This window comes from Symphodus melops, assembly GCF_947650265.1.
Source record: "Symphodus melops genome assembly, chromosome: 1".
Taxonomy (NCBI): Eukaryota; Metazoa; Chordata; class Actinopteri; order Labriformes; family Labridae; genus Symphodus; species Symphodus melops.
The window spans coordinates 9793183-9813218 of record NC_136691.1 but is presented as its reverse complement, the minus strand read 5'-3'; the positions used below and the strand labels follow the sequence as shown (position 1 = coordinate 9813218).

At 40.8% G+C, this 20036-nt stretch overlaps 1 protein-coding gene across 6 annotated transcripts in view; it reads right to left on the bottom strand.

The window, feature by feature from the left end:
* Positions 1-342: 342 nt before the first annotated feature.
* stxbp5a (syntaxin binding protein 5a (tomosyn)) overlaps positions 343-20036 on the bottom strand; it is a 100538-nt gene continuing 80844 nt past the window's right edge. For 2 of the 6 annotated variants that reach the window (XM_079347755.1, XM_079347754.1), the window contains 13 exons: positions 19813-20033; positions 18221-18402; positions 17697-17822; positions 17213-17364; positions 14605-14667; positions 12184-12237; positions 5064-5113; positions 3948-4230; positions 3499-3868; positions 2411-2576; positions 2150-2261; positions 1836-2056; positions 343-1677 (listed from right to left, as the gene is read on the bottom strand). In XM_079347755.1, the coding sequence (XP_079203881.1) occupies positions 1636-1677; positions 1836-2056; positions 2150-2261; positions 2411-2576; positions 3499-3868; positions 3948-4230; positions 5064-5113; positions 12184-12237; positions 14605-14667; positions 17213-17364; positions 17697-17822; positions 18221-18402; positions 19813-20033 (2042 nt within the window). In that variant the 3' untranslated portion in view covers positions 343-1635. Of the gene's footprint in view, positions 1678-1835; positions 2057-2149; positions 2262-2410; positions 2577-3498; positions 3869-3947; positions 4231-5062; positions 5114-12183; positions 12238-14604; positions 14668-17212; positions 17365-17696; positions 17823-18220; positions 18403-19812; positions 20034-20036 lie in introns of all 6 variants that reach the window. The other 4 variants (XM_079347756.1, XM_079347758.1, XM_079347757.1 and 1 more) reach the window with 4 other exon arrangements.

Below are 20036 nucleotides of genomic sequence, written 5' to 3'. Positions count from 1 at the left end.
CTTCTGTTGCTTGAGCAACCTCAACGTTGTACTTTCCGGTTGGTCTTAGATTGTCAAACTATTTACTTATATACAAATAAAGGTTAAAAGCCTGGTAGACAGAGATACACCACATTTGAGCTTTACTGCAAACATTGGAGTCGAAACAAGGTAATGAAGGTTTCTGACACCTAAAACAACCGTTTCTTGCACCTCAATAAATAAATATCAACAAAGAATTCACACAGACAACTTTCTCATACAGACAAAGAACTGAAACGTGTTTCTAAAGTATGCCTTTAAAGGTTTACACTTTCTTTTTTCTATTATCCTGCATATATGAAACACATGGATATTTCTATCTGTGTGTTTTTGAGTCTCCATACTGATGTTTACTCATTTGAAAACCTCTGAAATCCCACAGAATTGGCTCACCTGTCGGTGGATTTAACACTGATTACATTAGCATTTAAAGTCACGCTCGGAGAGAGAGAGAGAGCCAAACTGTGGAAGCTTCTGACATTAGAGGTCAACAGAGGCAGTTAACATCACATAGATCCATTCATGGTAAACAATAATGTGTCTGATACACTTTAATTTCAGATTCACGAAATCTGATGTTGCCATGTCAGTAACAACTAAATGACATATGCCTTTTATATCCTTGCCCTCTATTTAGATTCCAGCCCTTTTCATAAGGAGAAGATAAACTCGAGTTATTAGACAAAAGCCACAAAAACTGATTTTTCAACAGATCGAACATCATCCACTTTCACAACAATAGAAAAATAAGAGATTTTCTAATACAGACAGAGAGAAAAACCCAACGAATAACAAATAGAGAATGGCAAGAAAATAGAAATTAACACTCACACACACACGCACACTGTTGGTAACGATATGAAAGTCTGTAAGATACAGAGGAGAGTCTAAAGTGAAGTATCCAGTTTACATCGGAGTAAGTTGCTTTAATCCCTGTGACTGTCTGCATGGAGAAGGCGTCATTGTCGCAGCACTTCCTTCAAATCTCCTCCACAAGTTTTTCCTTTTCTTTACTACTTGTCCCCCGGAAGTGGATACAGCGTTGCACATTTATTAGATTTATGTATATATAATGATGTATTTAGATTATTTTTCTTTCTTTTTACATTTTAAGAATTTTTTTCAAGTCTGTTTTCCTCATATGGTTTTTGTCTTTTTTTTTTTTTTCAGATGTGTTCATCGGTTTGAGCTCCGGCCCACAATGGGCCTCGAGGTGTGGACAACAGTAAAGGAGGTTTTTGGCAAATGAGAATGAAGACATCTCCAGGTGCGTGTGCCAGGCGGCTTCCTCGGAGGAGAGGCTGAACAGAGATAAACGAGAAGGAGACGAGAACGTAAAAAAAGACACCATTAATATGCTCCCTTTTTGAGGTTGCCTTTTCCCCTGTCCACTCCTCAGTTCCACCCATAGACTGAGGTAAGAACAGTGTTTAACATTGTGCTCGGGAAGAAAATCCCAAATGTACCAGCGAAGAAGGCTTGGAGGGATGGACGAATGGAAAGATGGATGGACAGGGAGGGGGGAGGGGGTGGGGGGGGTCACGGTGAGTCCAAATGAGCCAGACGGAAGATGACAGTGGTGTCTGTGGAGCATTGCTCCTCTCCTGTCGTGGATCAGAACTGGTACCATTTCTTGTCTTTGCACTTCAGCATCATCTGGAAACAGAAAAAGTTGCAGTGAGAGCACGGTCCAATGTGTTCTACACACAAATGTTCTTCTTACTTCTTAAACATAGAGTGCCCTCTAGTGGGAGAATAGAGAATGCTACTTCTGAATCATGTTCTCTTGTACTCTTGTAAACATTTTGTGTTACCTCATGGGCGTGTTTGGAAAAGGAATCTGCGCTGGTCATCATGGCAGCTGTCCTTTCATCTAGCTCGCCCAGTTTCTGGCCTCTTTCATCCAATGCTATCCGGGCTCGTGCCAGATCTGCAACCACGCCGGAGGCCGCCCCCTTCATGCCCTCGATGCCGCCCGGCCCTGGGATGTGCTGTGCCAGACTTCGTGATGCTTTTCCAGATGATAGCTCACCAACTGAGTAAAAAGGAGAAAAGGCGGGCAGAGATTTTTAGTCAAGTGTTATACAACATCAAACGGACTGTCTTGACCTGTGTAGGTTTGGCTTACACAGCTCCTCTCTGTCCAGTGACTGAGCTCCGCCTCCAAAGAGACCTTTGAAAAACCCTCTGTTTGGTGCCTCTGGTGTCTCCACTGGTGTAAAAAGTTCGCCCAGCATCTCCTGAAACATCAACACGAACATCACCCTTACATATCAAATTATACTGTGCGTGACGTATTTAGCATGCTCATTTCAACTGGCTTTCTTGTTTTGAAAGATTTTCCTACGCAGTTTCTTTAATCCATATGCATTAGACTGAGTTGCCTGACCTGCAGGTTTTCACAGATGTCTTGGCTGTAAGTGATTCTCTGGATCTCGGTGGGGGAGCAGAGGTACATGGCCTGACCCAGGTTGGTGAAGCAGAACGTCCTGGCTATCCGCATGTCTGTCAAGGGCAGGTAGTTTACATCCAAGAGCGGTCTCAGCCCCGGCAAACTAGACAGGTGACAAAACAGTGAAGGATGTTATTTTTAGATCTCCAGAACATTAAAGGGCAATATTTTTTTGGTCAGGACATACATAAATAATTTTGAATGGTAACAATCTTAACCTCCTGAAACTTTAGGGGTAATTTTCTCTCACTCTTGTGACTCCTAAAACACATTAAGAAACACACACGCACACACAAGCAGACAGCTGGACACCCTTGCTTTGTCAGACACCCATATGGTTGGCTGTTCTGTTTCAGTCTCTCTCCTTGAGGGGAGAGATGATTAATGAGGATCAGTGACAGACTAATAAACACTCCAAACAAAAACCCCTCAACACACTAAATAAAAACAAGCATGGTATGTATGCACGTGTGTGTGTGTGTGTGTGTGTGTGTGTGTGTGTGTGTGTGTGTGTGTGTGTGTGTGTGTGTGTATGTGTGTGTGTTTCCCCACCTCATCTTACTCGCTCAATTTGCAGGCACTGCCTAACTTTGTTCAAAGTTTAGTGGTGGTGGTGTATGGTTGAAGGTTTAGCTCTGATGATGTGTTCATTTGTCGGTGGTGGTATTGAGGTTGAAAATGTTTCTGATTTGTTTGAATATCACAGGGAGATTCTACTTTCTTTCTTTCGCACTGAACTGATTCATTCCGCTTAACCTTGTTGAGATTTTAGGCAGAAACCTGCTTCCTGCGGTTCTGATTGAGCCGGGCACTCTCACTAGCTAGTTCTCAATGTACTTCCTTCATACCCAAACACCTCTGAACTTTAAAGTTTTTACTGTTACCCTCCAGGTTTGATTCTTTTAAGGACACAGAGGGCACAAGAGATATTTGACAAAAGCAACACTTATTCAAACTGACTTTGATTGATGCATTTTAATATATCCCGGTTATTTCTGCAGGACGCAGATGGACATTTCTCTCACCTGAGGGTCATGATGTGTCCGTTGGCACAGAAACACGCCACACACACGCCTTGGCTCATCTGCACCACATCTGCCCGCAGGATAAAGGAGGTCTCTGTGATGCTGTGTTTATAGATGCAGGTCTGGGAAGGGAGGGAAATGACCTTGGCCTGTTTCTCTGAACACACCACTGCATACTGGCTCTCGTTGAGGTCCTGGGACGTTGAAGGAGACACTGAGACGGGCCGGCGCTTTCGGACCTTCTCTCTTTCTTCACCATCTGCTGTTACATTGGGTTCAAACCAAGGCTCAAAGGCAGGGGGAAGCAGGGCACCTGAAGAGTCCAGGAAAGCCAGCCGCAAGTTGCCACCCTTCAACCGCACCAGCATGCCTGAAGAATGGAATTTTTGGACATTTAGCACATCGTGATTGTACAAATTAAACAGCAATTTGTCCATCCCATTACCCACCAGTAGGTGAAATAATAACTGGCTGCAGTTGCCGTTGCTCCCCAGCAGGTGGTAATGTGAGCGCTAAAGCCAGTACGGTTCCAAGGGAAGTGCCAACATACAGGCAGGGTGTCAAAGTGCTGTCCCCCTTCCGGGCAAAGGTCTCACAGAAGTGGAAGCAGCTGATGGCCTCTCGAGCTTCCTTGTCGATGCTGGTGACGCTGGAGGAGCGTGAGCGGCTGAATGAATTATCCCGGTGGTCTAATGGGTTGGCACCCCGCGGCGGGCATACAGACAGGAGGACAGTGAGGAGAAAACGGAGAGAGGTAAAGCACCCGCTAAGCAGAAAAACACGAGACAGACAACACAGGTGTTGACACTTTCATTTACAGACAAAATAAAGTGACATAGAAAACAGCTTTATATCGTGTATTAGTAAATGAAGCACCTTGAGTGTTAGATACATTAGGTGTTACGTTTTATTTTCCGCAATCTTAAGATGTAACCATTCCACTTGTATCAACTGTCTGTCTATAAAATGTCTTGAGTGGTAGTCTATCTTTATCATCTCATGTTAATTTCACCATAACCAGCAATCAGGCACTTTGGTTAAATGTGTATGAAACAACATTTAATTAGATCAAGAAGTGTTCTTGGTTCGTGTAAACCTCTGAAGAAGGATTTTTTTTTTTTCAAAAGTGAAAATAATTCCTTTAAAGGGACCAATCAGACAACAAAATAAAGAAAAGACATGAAGAACACAGAAGAGAAAGAGAAAGCTGCAAAAAAGTTAAAGAAAGCTTTACTGATAGATGGAGTGTGCATAGTTTAGCTTAGCACCACTGACCTGAAGAGTTCCCACCAAGGTCAAAAAGTGGGATTCAAAGCACAGCGGAAGAAATTTCACAATGAATTTAATTCCAACACTTTGATGTAGCTAAATGGATTTAAATTCTGGTCAGATCAGTGCTACTTTTGTTTCATGCAAACTTAGGGGAACATCTACACAGCTTGCCAGTTTTGAGGCTAAAAACCAGATTAAACTGGACTGATGGGATGTGGTGGAGTCCAGTTAAAGTGAGAAAGATATACTGCATTTCCATACAAATTGTCTGAGACACAAAGTCAGGGCTTACCCAAGTCTGGCTTTAGCTCAGTAGGCAAGCTTAATTTCCGTGACATCTTTGCTGGAAAAAAGAGAACATCCCTCTTTACAAAGACACATCTAAGCTAACACACGATGCCATGCAAAGCCAGATACCTAGCACTGGGCTAGGATTGTGCACAAAGCTACAAATACAAGGACAAAAAGCTGTGGAACAGGTGCCAGGGGGATTATTTTTTCATTGACCAGGTGAGCCAAAATGCTTTCGACAGGAGAAGGCACTGTGTAAGGACTCAGAGACAACCTTGTATATCACAGAGGCATGCTGTGAAAGACATAACAAAGGTGATGGCCTCTGACTGCACATTGCCCTGAAAAAGAGGACTGATACAGTGAGACACATCCATAACTGCACAGCCATTCAGGACCCTCATGCCACAGTAGCATGCACCAAGAACAAGAAGGTAACAGGAAACAGAAATACTGAACGGGAGATGAAAGAAGACAGTGGAGAGATGGTCAAGCTACTGAGGTAGACTACTAATTGTTACTGTCTGCTTTCTATACTTGTTTTGTTCCCCCTTCTTTCATTAATACATTTATGAAGCACCACAATCTGTCACATCTAATACAAAAGAAACATGTAATTTACGTTGGTAAGACAATAATCAGTCCATAAGAGAAATAAATGCTTTCTGCCAAATATCTATGTTGTCACATAATCCAATATGCAGCTCTATAACTTGGACACTCAGGTAAAGAAAGGGGCAATGCTGTTCACTGATCACCACCTGATGGATCATATTTTGGCGGTAGCTGCAAGACCGATCTGGTAAACTTGCTGGGAGGATAAACTGGGAACATGAGGCTGAGACTCCTCCCCGCAAGATGCATCTACCAGTTTCATTTTTTGTGGTGCATCCAGGGATAGGTTTTGGATAAGGAACCTGAGAGATCCAAAATCAGAGCCTCCATTGCAGAGGTAGATGTTGTCATCGTGGAGACTTATAAACCTGTTGGTGGACATCAGCAGTGTAGGAAGCTTTAAGCTTGAATAATTAGGTCTTCAGAACTTGGTTAGCCCAAGGGTCTCCTTGTGGTAGGTCGGTACTGGGTGGCTAGCAGGGTTATGACTTCTTTGGTTGCGTTACAAAAACCTGGTGTGGAAGACAATCTGGAAGGCTATGACAAGTAAGTTTGGTAGGCCCATTGAGGTAAAGAAACCTTTTAGATGACTCTGGAGGGGAAAAGAAGGTGTGACTGTCTTTAGCAGGCAAGGCAAATACTGTACACCATAAGGAACTCCTCAACTCAACCAACACATCCTGGATTAGGGGTTTTGTCCAAAGATATAGAGGTAACCCAATGTATACATGGTAGAACAGGTTGGCAGTTCCCATTTCTAATAAGGAAGACAAGAAAGTGTGCTTCAATTTTTAATCACAACAACAACACAACAAAACAAGCTAATTACAACCCAAAGCCTTGATTTCCTCTTCCTCACAAGACTTGGCTTACGCAAGAGATGTGCTGCCCTATGGCGGAGCTCTGCTCACCCCTCCAATACGACTGACATGAGCCAAGGTTAAACAGCCATGGTGGGGTGCAGCTGTCTTTGGTCCGATCTCTCAAACCCTGTCCAGGACAGTGGTGCACATTAGTCCCACCTCCAGTCCCTGTGACACAATCCTTGATATGGTAGGCCGAACCATGCTATCTATCATTAACTGCTCACTTACTGTATCTGGCTTTGTACCTGATTTTAACATTGGTAGAATTCACCCACTTCTGAAGTAAACTATCTACATACAGCACAAGTAGATGAGTACAAACCAATATCAAAACTTGTTTCAGACCAACTCCTAACATTTTCTGAAGGCTATGTCATCTTTAATATTTCAATAACGGTTTTGTAGTAAACACAGCAATGAGTCAGCATTATAAAGGTTCACCAATGATATTCCTCATGCAAGCAGACAAGGGTAAACAAGTGATCCTAAACCCTCTCTTGTGTGGATTTAGTTTTGTTTATTATACCCTGTTTGACATTGTGTTTTATTAATGTACATATTCTATCTTTATGATTTGTTTGATTGCTTTTATTTGTGAAGCACTTTGTAACTGACTGTTTTAAAAGTGCGTTATAAATAAAGTTTTACTTGCAATGTTCATGACCTTTTACTAGTAACTACTATATGGAGCCTAGAGCAAAGCATATGATAAGGATGTCTCTTCTTCACCTCCCTTTGAAGGATTTCTAAGCAGGTCCAACAGGCAGGACACCCAAGGGAAGACCGAGGAGAGAATATCATCTATTCAACCTTGCCTGGGAGGACACCTCAGGATCCCCAAGAAAATGTTGAAAATTATTACTGTACGAAGGGATGTCAGAGCAAACTTGCTTCCCCTGCTGCCATTGCAGCCTGGCACCAGGTAAGTGGAAGAAAATGGATGATTGGATAGATGGATGGATGAATGGATGGAATCATTACACTAATGACACAGGTTTTTTCTGTGATAGAGGGATTATTTGAACTTCTAGCGATACACTTTACAGCTCTTTCTTTGGACAAGTTATCCAGCTCCTTTCTATAACATACTGTACACGTACTGTGTACTGTGTTAAAATAAACAGATGGTCTAAAATTATTTGTTTGGTTTAATACCGAATATTAGACATTTTGCATACTCTGGTTTTCTTTACAATTACTGCTTAAACAAAAGTTGCTCATTCCTATTGTCAAATGAATAACAACATGAAATTATTGTTCAGGAAATGTTAGGTATGCTCTTCAAAAAAGTGATCCCTAGGACCTGACAATGCAACCTGTTGATCATTTTTAGTACTACAATTTGTTTCCAAAGCTAACACAGTTTTGGATTGTGCAATTAATAGCTCACTCACAGATAACCTGAGCTTTGAATAAGGTTGGTTGGGGCTTTATATGGAATTAAATGAAGTCACCAAACTTGATAAACCAATAAGATAAAAGAGGGAACTTCTCTGCCTTCCCAGGTGAATCAAAACTAATAAAAAAGTCAATAATATCTGAAAGTTAACTGTATAGCTTAAAAAGTTTTAAAAGCATGTCCTGACAAATGTAAGGATTTAAAAGGGGTTTATATTTACTAAATGTTGTTGGGCAAGATAAAGGGAAAATCCATGATTTAGGTTTTTGAGAAGTGCTGGTTTGGACCACATAAAAGCTCAAACCTGATTGTGTACCATGTCATTGTCAACAGCATCCACAAAAAGCTAGGACCTTGAGGAAAGTAAACATATACTGTAACTTTCGACTGTACCAATCATGAGTGGTCGACAGGTAATTTATCTTTTCAATGACACACTGAAGATACACAAAGACAAATTTGGACAAATGAGTTTCTCTTCACTCCATACTGTACTATGGACATACAATACCAATCGTAACTAATGAAGTACAGACGGAATCTATTGTACGAGGTCATGAACAAATACCACACGCAGGCACATTTACAATATGACACTCGTGCTACATACATGTAGCATGCAGTAATGTCTAAGATTGATAAGCTGTATGTATGTGTGTATAAAAATGGCATTGGTTAGCCTCTGCTCCACAAGCTTTCAGCTCTCGGTGTACAGTCTTCAAACTTTGTACTTTTGTGACAAAAAAAATGTGTTCAGCAAACAATATGAGTCATTTGTTTTTTTTGGCCAATAAATTAACTACTAGTAAGGGTATTTTATCAGATATTTGGCCAATCTGGGAATAAATTCCTTACCAATAGATTTCTTCACAAACGTGTTCATAAAGGTGTCTTATAACACATAAAAAAACATTTAAATCCAACTCCCATAGGAAAATCCGTGAGAGCAGCTCAAAGTCGGGGTACCTGGAATAGCACTTTATTGTACTATATACTTGTTGGTGAAAATTTGAAAATGTTAACCTTTGCTTTTGGTAGCTTGTGAGGGGTCAAACTAGGGGTTCTTTAGGATTCTGAATCCATTGCAAACATTTGTTTTCAAAAAAATCCATTCCTTGGTGGAGAAATGGCCACGCCCACTTTTACATGTAAATTTACAATAGCTCTATATGTTGATTTTAATATCTCGAATACTAGTTAAAAAATATACTGCACCACATTGCTTCATGTATTAGGGGTCCAGGTCTGAGCTTTCTTCACACTCTACTGTTCTTAAAGTGGGGATTTGGACCCCCTGGGGGCTTATGAGACACTGAGAGGGGGCTCGCGATATGCTTTCCATCACCAAATACAAAAGTTGAATGATCTAAAATTTCATATCTTACCCATTATGGTGGAAAAAAAACCCATTCAAATATTAGTTGAATTTTAACTAATGGTTAGCGCTGGCAAAGTAATTTATGCTTCCCATAAGTGAAACAATGCAGGTGTCTGCTGCTCCCTATGAATGACATTTGACACCTACATAAACTGGGTGTCTGTTAAGGAAATTGTGAATGTCCACACAGTCCTACTGTTTATACATTGTATTATTATACAGCATTTCTTACATTACTCTGCTGAAATAGAGACAGTCGGGTTCCCCGGTCTTTAGCACAGTTATTGGGGGGGTCCAAAGCTGAAATGTATGGTAACCTCTGCTCTATATCATCATTGATACAGTTCTTGCACGCTGTACCTTTACCATTTCTGCATGCCAAGATACATTCAACACCTTTCTCCATACAATTAAAGCTCCTCAGGAGCCATTGGGTCCTGTGTTTGAACCAGCTTATAACCATAAACTCCTCCCACCCATCAATAGTCACTGAGGTCCAAAAGACTCTGCTAAACCTTCCAGTCCCAGGTTTTGATATCGGCCTGGAGACTTTGCTTTGCAGCTTCACCCTCTATCTGTTGGAGGTACAGTTTCAAGTTAGATTAACTCAGCCACCGCCTTCCATAAGAACCTGTATCAAACCAGACACACTGACACCAGGTATAGAGTAACAGATGGTACATCATATGTGTACTGGAAAATGTGGATACCAGTTCTTTAATGGCTAAAGTAACTTGCAAAATGTTCACTGTTAAAACCAAGAACTCCTGTTTTGATCAACAGATCTGAGTAGATATGGTACGTTTATCACCAAGTGCAAAGCACCTGGTGCATTTATGCAACAACCTCTAATGTTGAAAAATTAAGCCGATGTGAAAGTGTCAAATCTTGCAGTATGTCGAGTGTCCACTAGAGGCTGGCTGCAGCGGCACAGGAAGTCACATACACACCCATTCAAAAAGCCTGTTTTTACAGCAGCCATGAACATGTTTACAGCCTGCTTCAAAAAACCAAATAGGTGTGATTAGCTCATGCCTCCATCCACACACATTGTACGGGGGGGAATGTTTTGATGACTCATCAGTTTTGATTGGATGAAGGATAAGAGTTATTCACAATAAGGCGTGTAGCTGGGCTGATTGATAGGCAGGCGTGGTGTAGCTGGTGTCAAAATTTTCAAAACCTGCCTCAGCTCCAGCTCTTAGCCTGTCGTTAGGTTGGCTAAAAGTTAGGTTAACTCAAAGTTAGGTTGAGACAGGATTTTGAGCATAGAAACGATCGGCTTCCAAAGCCCCCTGCAGTAACAGACAGGTGATGTGACGTCACTCAGGCTTCTGCCATTCATATTTACAGCCTATAGTAACAACACAAGCAGAGACACAGGACCACGGTGATCCAGAGCTAAATGTGCAGGTACACTCACACTATTAGATTACTGCTTAGAAACTCGGAGACGAGCAGACAGTTTGTAAAAAATAGTATGTTGTTGTGTTTTGATACGTGTTTCTAAGGGAACCTTATAAATATGCTGTTTTCTATATAATAGATGTTTCTTTGTTGTGCTTATTAAGATCTTATCTAAACAGATATCTGATTCGAAAAGTGCAAACTCAAATTATAAAAGTCACCTTGTATGGTTTTGGTCAGGTTCAGCCCATAAACAAAGTTAAAAGGACAGGCTGGGCTCTGAGAAAACTTGCATTGGCTCAGGTCAGTGGGGCATAGTGTAAGCTAAATGACAAAGGTACAGCGTGCAAGAACTGTATCAATGATGACGTAGAGCAGAGGTTACCATACATTTCAGCTTTGGACCCCCACAATAACTATGCTAGAGACTGGGGAACCCCACTGTCTCTATTTCAACAGAGTAATGTAAGAAATGCTGTATAATAATATAATGTATAAACAGTAGGACTGTGTGGACATTCACAATTTCCTTAACAGACACTCAGTTTATGTAGGTGTCAAATTCATAGGGAGCAGCAGACACCTGCATTGTTTCACTTATAGGAAGCATAAATTACTTTGCCACTGCTAACCATTAGTTAAAATTCAACTAATATTTGAATGGGTTTTTTTTCCACCATAATGGGTAAGATATGAAATTTTAGATCATTCAACTTTTGTATTTGGTGATGGAAAGCATATCGCGAGCCCCCTCTCAGTGTCTCATAAGCCCCCAGGGGGTCCAAATCCCCACTTTAAGAACAGTAGAGTGTGAAGAAAGTTCAGACCTGGACCCCTAATACATGAAGCAATGTGGTGCAGTATATTTTTTAACTAGTATTCGAGATATTAAAATCAACATATAGAGCTATTGTAAATTTACATGTAAACGTGGGCGTGGCCATTTCTCCACCAAGGAATGGATTTTTTTGAAAACAAATGTTTGCAATGGATTCAGAATCCTAAAGAACCCCTAGTTTGACCCCTCACAAGCTACCAAAAGCAAAGGTTAACATTTTCAAATTTTCATCAACAAGTATATAGTACAATAAAGTGCTATTCCAGGTACCCTGACTTTGAGCTGCTCTCACGGATTTTCCTATGGGAGTTGGAATTAAATGTTTTTTTATGTGTTATAAGACACCTTTATGAACACGTTTGTGAAGAAATCTATTGGTAAGGAATTTATTCCCAGATTTTTGCAATATGCCCTTACTATACCTTTGTTTGAAACTCAATACAGTGAGAACCAAAAGATGGAGGAGCAGAAGCTAACTTTGACTCTGCATTATCTATTCCAATTCCTCCCGCGGTGGTGACCATGACACCAAGGACAGAGACAAGGGTGACACGTTTGGAGTGTTTTCCTTCCTACTGTAAACAGCCTGTCATCAGAAAAAAAATGTGGCCCATCTTACCTCCTCTACCACCTCCATTGTAGAATTGTTGCAGATTGCTGTTTGTCATCAACACTTTTGGGGGTGTAAGGGGGAAAGCATAAGGTAAGTAAATGTGAAGTCAAAAAAAACCCTCTGGCTTGTTACTATACAGAAAAACGATTCCTATTTTAGCTGCAGAATGGCCTATTTTTATAACGCTAGTTAAAATTTCAGTGGTTTGACTCGTCTGAGGGAAAATCATATGACAGAACTGTCAAGTGTCAAGAAAAAACAAATCAGATCATGGGAAGGCTCTGATACCAGAAGTTACTAAAAATAACACTTTGTTCTTGTCACTGCTGTCTGTTTCTTCCCTTAGCGCCATGCATGATGGTATGTAATGCTTAGTTTGGATACTTTGTGGAAAATTTGAATACACTATAAATCTCACTATACATCCAGACAGCATCACAAAATGGCAAACTCACTATATAGTTGACTATATAGTGTGAAGTGAGTGATTTCAGACACAGCAATACTATGCTAGAAATACCATTAACAAAAAAGCCAAACGACATTGCTTGATTCAAAAGTTAAGCTAGTTAAGTAATTTTCAAAGCAAGCAAGCTAACCAAATTACCAGCCAGACCAGAACTGAAAGTCTTGATTCAATAGCTAAGGTTATCCAATCAAGACTGTTTTTCAGCTACTTTAGCCAGTGTACACAGGCACGCTAATGCTAGCTAAAAAAGAAAAGAAAAAGGAAAGCCCTACCAATGTTGACCCCAGATCCCCCCTTTTATTGGTCACATTGACATTTTGCCATAACACTAAATAAATTAAATAAACCTAAATAAAGATTTATGTGCTTTGTGTTGGAATTTGTGCTGTGATGGGAGGCTATTTTTATTAGCTTGTATACTGCTGGCATTGTGAGTTAAGCAATATTTCAAGGCACTTGAAGGCACACATTAAAGTAAAATCCTAAGACTGTCCTGGGTAAAAAATACTGGGATCTTAACAAAGAAATCCGTCGATATGCTCAGTGATGTTAAAATCCATTCACATATTATAAACATAAAGTAATACATGTGTGTTCATTTCTTCTCATAGTCATTTTTATAAGTGGATGAAAGAAAATAATCCATAGGCCTTTTGCTGGAACTCTGAACTTTACTTTCAATGGTTAACTTCATCGGAAACCTGAAGGAAAAAAATTGCTTATCCTTGGTCTCTTGTCGAGGCAGAATTTTTTTGCAGAAAGGCAATCTTATCTCTCAGGCTGTCCTATGAATAATGTAGAGCAGACAGATGTATCAGACCACAGTCTGGTGGCAGCAGACGTGGGAGGCTGGGACAGGCATCATACCTGAAAACAGCAGCAGGACTCCAGACTTTGAGATTTGTTTGCTGTCTGACCTTTTTAAGAATCTCATGCGCTTATTTTTTGGTGTGCTAATGCCAAGTTAGCTCTAATGAGATGGATCTGGGCTGTTCCGTCTTAAATCCCCTTCTGCTGAAATTCTAATGATGCAGATTAAGAAGGAGGCAAGTAAAAGAGCAACAGAGAATCTTACTGTTGCAAAACACAAAGTAGTACATCGCTATGTCCTTAAGTCATATTGACTAATATGAAAAAGGATTCATATGATAAAAGACTACCAGATCTGCTGCAGTATCGTGCACCCGGACACATTCAAATCTTGAACTGAGAGAAGCAACCTGCTTAAATTAAGTTCAATTGTTAATCACATAATCTTAGAGTTAATATCAAATATACTATATACCTGCAGAAGCTTTTTCATAGTTATGTAACCATGCAGAGTGAAAATGTAAAAATACTCGAGGATCCATTCAGGTTGAACTTTTACTATTAAAATTGACCGCTGATTAATGTAAATAAAAAGATTCGACCAGATTGCGGAGTTTTGTTTTAAAATGTCTTCAATTTTTAGCGCTAACGTTTCCTCACTGACTCAACATCACAGAGTTTAAATGCTTTTCCAACCAAATCCTAGTTTTCCAGGAGACTATGTCAGATGAAAAATCATTTATTACTGGTTATTGAACTCTGCAAAGTGGTAAAAGAATGCATGCACAAATGGGGAAATACTCCCAGAAACCAATAAACTTATGGTAATAAACTCAAACAGTGCTTTTCTAAAGACTGAGGGAGAGTGAAATTGACAGGCAGACAATTTTACGCTTTAACAAGAATCCCTTCTGAATCGTTCCAGTTTGATGAGCCACCATTTCAATAAAGCACTATTAAAAGAAGAGGCTCCTTTGAAACGTGAATCTGGTCCTCTTACCAAAACTCCTCTTGCATTTAAAAGCACGATATGAGAGACGTATATTTGACTGGTTCACTGTTTGGGTTTTTCATCTAAATGACACAAAGCCTCAAGCTGCTATATTACTCTGAGGTTTCCTGTCATAAGACGCTGAAGGACATGTTACCTGAAGTGGGGGATTTGCAGCGGTCCTCTGACGTCGCTGAGCCCTCGTTGATGTCACACAGACCTGCAGGAGAGATCATACAATTCAAAACATGGACTAAAAAATAAATATGAGCTTATCACTCTTTTTCTTTATCCTAAAGTGATATGAACTGAGAATAAAGGATGTTTATGGGAGATAGGACTAGACCAGACCTGTTCAGTAGGTGACTTGAATGTGGGCTGTTAGTGATCCTAAACAGGCTCTTTAATCATTGTACATACTGCTATTTTTTTGTTTCTTAGCTTAACACGCTTTTTATACAGAGGGGGGACATAATACTGAATACTTAAATGATGTTCAATGCAGTATGTTGCTCATTCAAACAATGTTGTTTGAAATGTTGTCAAGATTATGGGCTTTATGACTGTTGAGTATTAGAAGGTCATCAATTTAATTTGTAATAATTAAAGCGGGTTATGAAGCCCATTTGTAAATAAAGAGTTATTTAGCAGAGGGAATTTAGGAGTGTGAATATACATTTCTAAAATATGTTAAATGCAACATTGTGTTTATTAAAATAACAACTGACTCCTCACTTTAAATTGTTTTATTTAACCTTCATTTAACCAGGAAAGAAACTCGTAGAGATTTTAAATTTGAGTTTTTCAATGTTGATTATTGTTCAGTGTCCTCGTGCGTCCTGAAAGGCGCTTATCAATATAAAATATTAATATTAATATTGTCCTGGCAGGACAGGCAGCAGCACAATTAACAGAGACAAAATAGACATTTAAAGACACAAATTACAATTTTAAACAGCAAATGTTTGTCAAGATCATTAACAAACACAGGGAGAACATTTACAGCCAGATCAGTCTAACTCTATGTCATTTAACACTCTCTTTAAAGTATCCAACAAGAGCAGCTGGTTAAGTTTCAGCTCTTTCTCTAATATGTGCAGCACGTTTAAATCCCCCGGCACTTCCGTTTTTTAAAAACATTTTGTAAGAGGCCTTAACTATCCTGTAATTGTGTACAAATAGATGAAGTTTAAACTGACAAACAAGTGATTCCTATGTTTGTGTAGAAATGCGTGTGTGCGACAATGTCCTGTGAGGCAGAAAGCCAAGCAGACAACCGCCCCTGTTGGCACGGAAACACAGCTGGACGCCTGATTACTGCTCACGCTCGCCAAGCTGTGACAGGCGCCAGCCCACTGCTCACCAGTCAGTGACACCAGATGCTCTGTGTGTGTATTTTCATGCCCACATGCTAGTATAAAAGTAGGCATTTATGTGTGTGTAAACATGAGTTGGTGTGCACCTGTGGCATCTAAGTGATCCCTCAGCTTCCACATACACACAGCTGATCAGTTCATCTGCCAGACTTCTGCATAAGAATGGGCAGTCCATCATGATGACACTGCGGCACCCTTTTGTAGTTGTGCTACTGTTTTCTAACACAAGGTGGCAGTGTGTCCACACTGAAAGCATCATGTAATCTATCAATGGTACTTTGAGGCTGCAGTGGTAATGTTTGTTAAAGGGATGGGCTCAAAAAGTGTGTGTGCTTGTGTGTGTAAGTGTGTGTGTGTGTGTGTGTGTGTGTGTGTGTGTGTGTGTGTATGTGTGTGTGTGTGTGTGTGTGTGTATGTGTAAATGAGGAGTACATGGACACAGATAAAGTTTATATGTTGTGCAGCATTGTTTAAACAGCAACGTGTGTTTCTGTGACTTCAATCATTCTCATTTTTGGATCCGTTTTCGGATGAGTTCAGGGACGTTGAACCAGGAGTCTAAGTAATCATCATTAGAGGGCTTCACTGGCACAAACCCATCATAACATTCACTCAGAGACTGATTCAAATTCCTATCCAGACCTTTGCTGAAAATAAAGCTTGAATATAAAATCTGATTTCATTCCCAAGTGCATCCCAGGAGTTGTTCTGCAATAAACTGCTGCAATTTTACTCCCTATTCCCCAAATACCTAAACCTGCAGTGTGTTTGTCTACCTACATTAGGCTCCATTCACACTGGAACCTAATTGTTGTTTCTTTCTTGATTTAATTTCTTTACAGGTATCTCTGGGATAGAAGCAGGATTTGTGGATCGGGGTTCAACCTGGTCAGATGCTGAGACAACATTTTTGGCTTCGTAATAGAGATTCAAATGAAGACAAAAGAGAAGTGAAATAATAAAAAAAAACAACAATGTGCAGTCTTCCTTTTTTCAAAAAACACAAGTAATCTTAGCTGCTGGGGCGGGGAGAATAGATAAGAAGTGCCAAAAAAATTAATTGCTTTTATAACTGAACATTTGCAAGCAATAGGCAATAATAAGAGAAAAGAATGTGATATGAAAAGGCCACCGATGTTCAATGAAAATTAATTTGTGACTAACACATGCACACTCTCTGATATACGTTATCTAATTGAGCCACAGGGCAGGTGCTGTCATCAAGGATATTACTATTACAAATATGAAATATGTTTGCAACAATTGCAACAAATACCTTTGATACTGCATCTAAGTGTGTCCTGTACGGACTGGAGTGGATGGCTTTGATTTAAAAGTGTAAAACAATCTCTCGTTTCTTTTGTCCTTCTTGTCCTTTCTCCTCATTACCTCCAGAAGGCTGCCGTGTCTTTCTTGGCGAGCGCGGCTGTCTCTGGTAGGGGTCGTTGGAGCCGTAAAGTTCCACCGTCCCTAAGTTGAGAACTACCGTCTTCTGGATGTAGTCCACCACCGCCAGGCCATTGCTGTTGCCAAACACCACACTGGGGATGGGCGACAGAGTCAGGGAGTACAGGGGGGCAGATGAAGGATGAGGCGGGGTCAGAGGGGGGAAAAAATGGCAGATAGAAAACAAGTGATTTGTTACAGAAACAGTATTTGATTCTGTTCTGCAAAAACACAATTTAACTGCAAAAAAACCCCAGAATTTATTTTACTGTTAATTCACATTTAAAGGTCTGGTTCTAACAATATTCTCAGTAGATGTGTCGTTCTTTTTGGTTCATTTTTATTTGTTATTCCAACAAACAGTGAGAACTTTTCAGACAGGTCTTGGTTCTGTACTCAAAAAAGATTTCTCTGTCTGCATACTCACAGGCCGTAGGAGGAATTGAGAGCCAGACTTGTGATCGGCTGAGGGGGCTCTCCACTCACCCACACTAACTGGACCACCAGATCTACCTGGTACCCCGGAGACTGCTTCAGAGGAGTACTGCGCACTCTAAAGAAGAAGAGGAAAAGCAAAAAAAATAAAATAATATATATATATATATATATATACAAAATAAATAAAAATGAAAGGGAGAGAAGCGTAACACTTAACAAAAATGGTTGAATGAAGGGGATGAAAAGTGGGGCAGCTGCAGCTGTGAGACGGTTGTGTTCTGAGGGTCTGGCATGATTTGCTGCGAGGGGATGATGTGATGGGAGAATGGCTGTGGCTGAGAATGCTTCACACACTGACTGAGTCTGGGCAAGAGTGCTTGAGAGCGAAACACAAGACTCTGTGTGTGTGTGTGTGTGTGTGTGTGTGTGTATGAGAATGTGTGCTTCTGGTTTCTTAAGATATTTGATCTAAATGCTTCTGTTTGCATGTGTGTGTGTGTGTGTGTCTCATACTTGAGGCAGGGGATGTTGCCTCCGTCAGAGTTGTTGCTGCTGGTGGAGGGGTGTGAAGGCGGGCCACTCGTCTGAGGGGAGGCGCCAGGCGTGGGAAGCGCTGATGTCTGTTCTCCCCCTCCTACCCCGCCGTCTGGAGACTCTATGTCGTTCAGCTCATACTGCATTCGCACCTCTAGTAACTGTGAAGACACATGAGTGCATACGCACACACACACACACATTCACAGCAGAGGAGATATCAGCAGTAAAAATTAGAAGGCGATCAGTACATTCCTATTGAATGCACAAAACTTATGTAAACCACAATTCTGCATGAATTCCTCTGAGGATGGGAATAAGGCATGTGACTATGAATGACATCCACACACACTCACAGAATCACTTTAATATTAATATTATTTGTTTTGTGTGTGTGTGTGTGTGTGTGTGTGTGTGTGTGTGTGTGTGTGTGTGTAGGCAGACAGAGTCAACGAGGTCCTTCAAAACTGGAATATTGCATTCCTTCCGAGTCCTCCTTCAGGCTACTTCTCTGCAACCTCCGCCTCTGCACATTCACACACACGCACACGCACGCAAGCACACAATGCTCATAATCGCCTCTCTTTTGCATTCTGTCAATCTCATTAGCCCCACTGACATGTGGGAGCGAAGAGTGATCAGTGCCCTTCTACACATTCTCACTCCAGCCTGTCTCTGCCCTCCTCTACCTTCTACTTCTGCAAGGTTACAGCGAGGGCGCACTCCTAATTACAGTTTTCTACGACTGAAAATCGGCTCCTCATCAACATCCAAATCTCCTCCTCTAAGCCGAGGAGAAAAAGTGCCCGAAACCTAGCCTGATTTGAACCGTAGCCCTGCAGCTAGGTGCTTTTAAAGCGGGGCATTCAAACCCTTCAGCGACATTCAAAGCGCTCACTGGAAGCCAAGTGTGTGTGGATGAACAAAAGAAATTGGATAGTTGAGACAAATGGTGCTGAACACAAAGGGCACACGCCAAAAAATTAAAATTCACAGACGCATCACACTCCATCCCACATACTCTGATTGACAAGTGATCTCTATCTAGGGAAAGTCTGAAACGACAACACCACAGCGATGCCTGCTTAGCAAGACAAATGCGGCCAAAATGATACAAAAATAACGAAAGTGCCTTACTGGTTAGCAATTTAACACTCCACTGCTTGAGCAACAAAAGGCCAAGCTGAACATGTAAGCAAGCACTTTCTCTCTTGCAATATAGGAGCTTTGAGCAGCCATATACAGATTAAACGGCATTTCTCTTTATGTCATTAAACACCGACTCCCATCACACCCCCATAAACACTTACATTGCTATCAAGGCAGAGTATAATGACATTCAAGCTTTGCACGTTCGCGGCTTTGTCAGTTGGCATGGCAACCATACTGCCTTTGACTAGGCAGATCTCTGAGAGTATTCTTGTGTATTTATGTATTCACGCAAACATCTTAAAAAGTAAAGACGCTATAGGTATGAAGGGCAGAGAAAACACATTCTCTTACGATTACAAAAGTCATAAATATTTTTTCTATTCTTTAACATTTAACCCAAATTTTAAACGTGTACCCACCTGCACCACCTCAGTAGTTACTTCCAGTTTGCTGAAGCGGTATATGATAACATTTGCTGACACTCCAGCCACACAAAGCATCCGGCTCTCAGGGCACCAGGCCATGATCTGAATAGCAAAGGGGTCTTCGTCTGACACCTCAGTGCTGCCCTTCTCTTCCTTGGAGCGATTTCTGTCAAACACCTTGGCTGTTTTCAGCTTATAGAGCACCTGAAGCATTACTA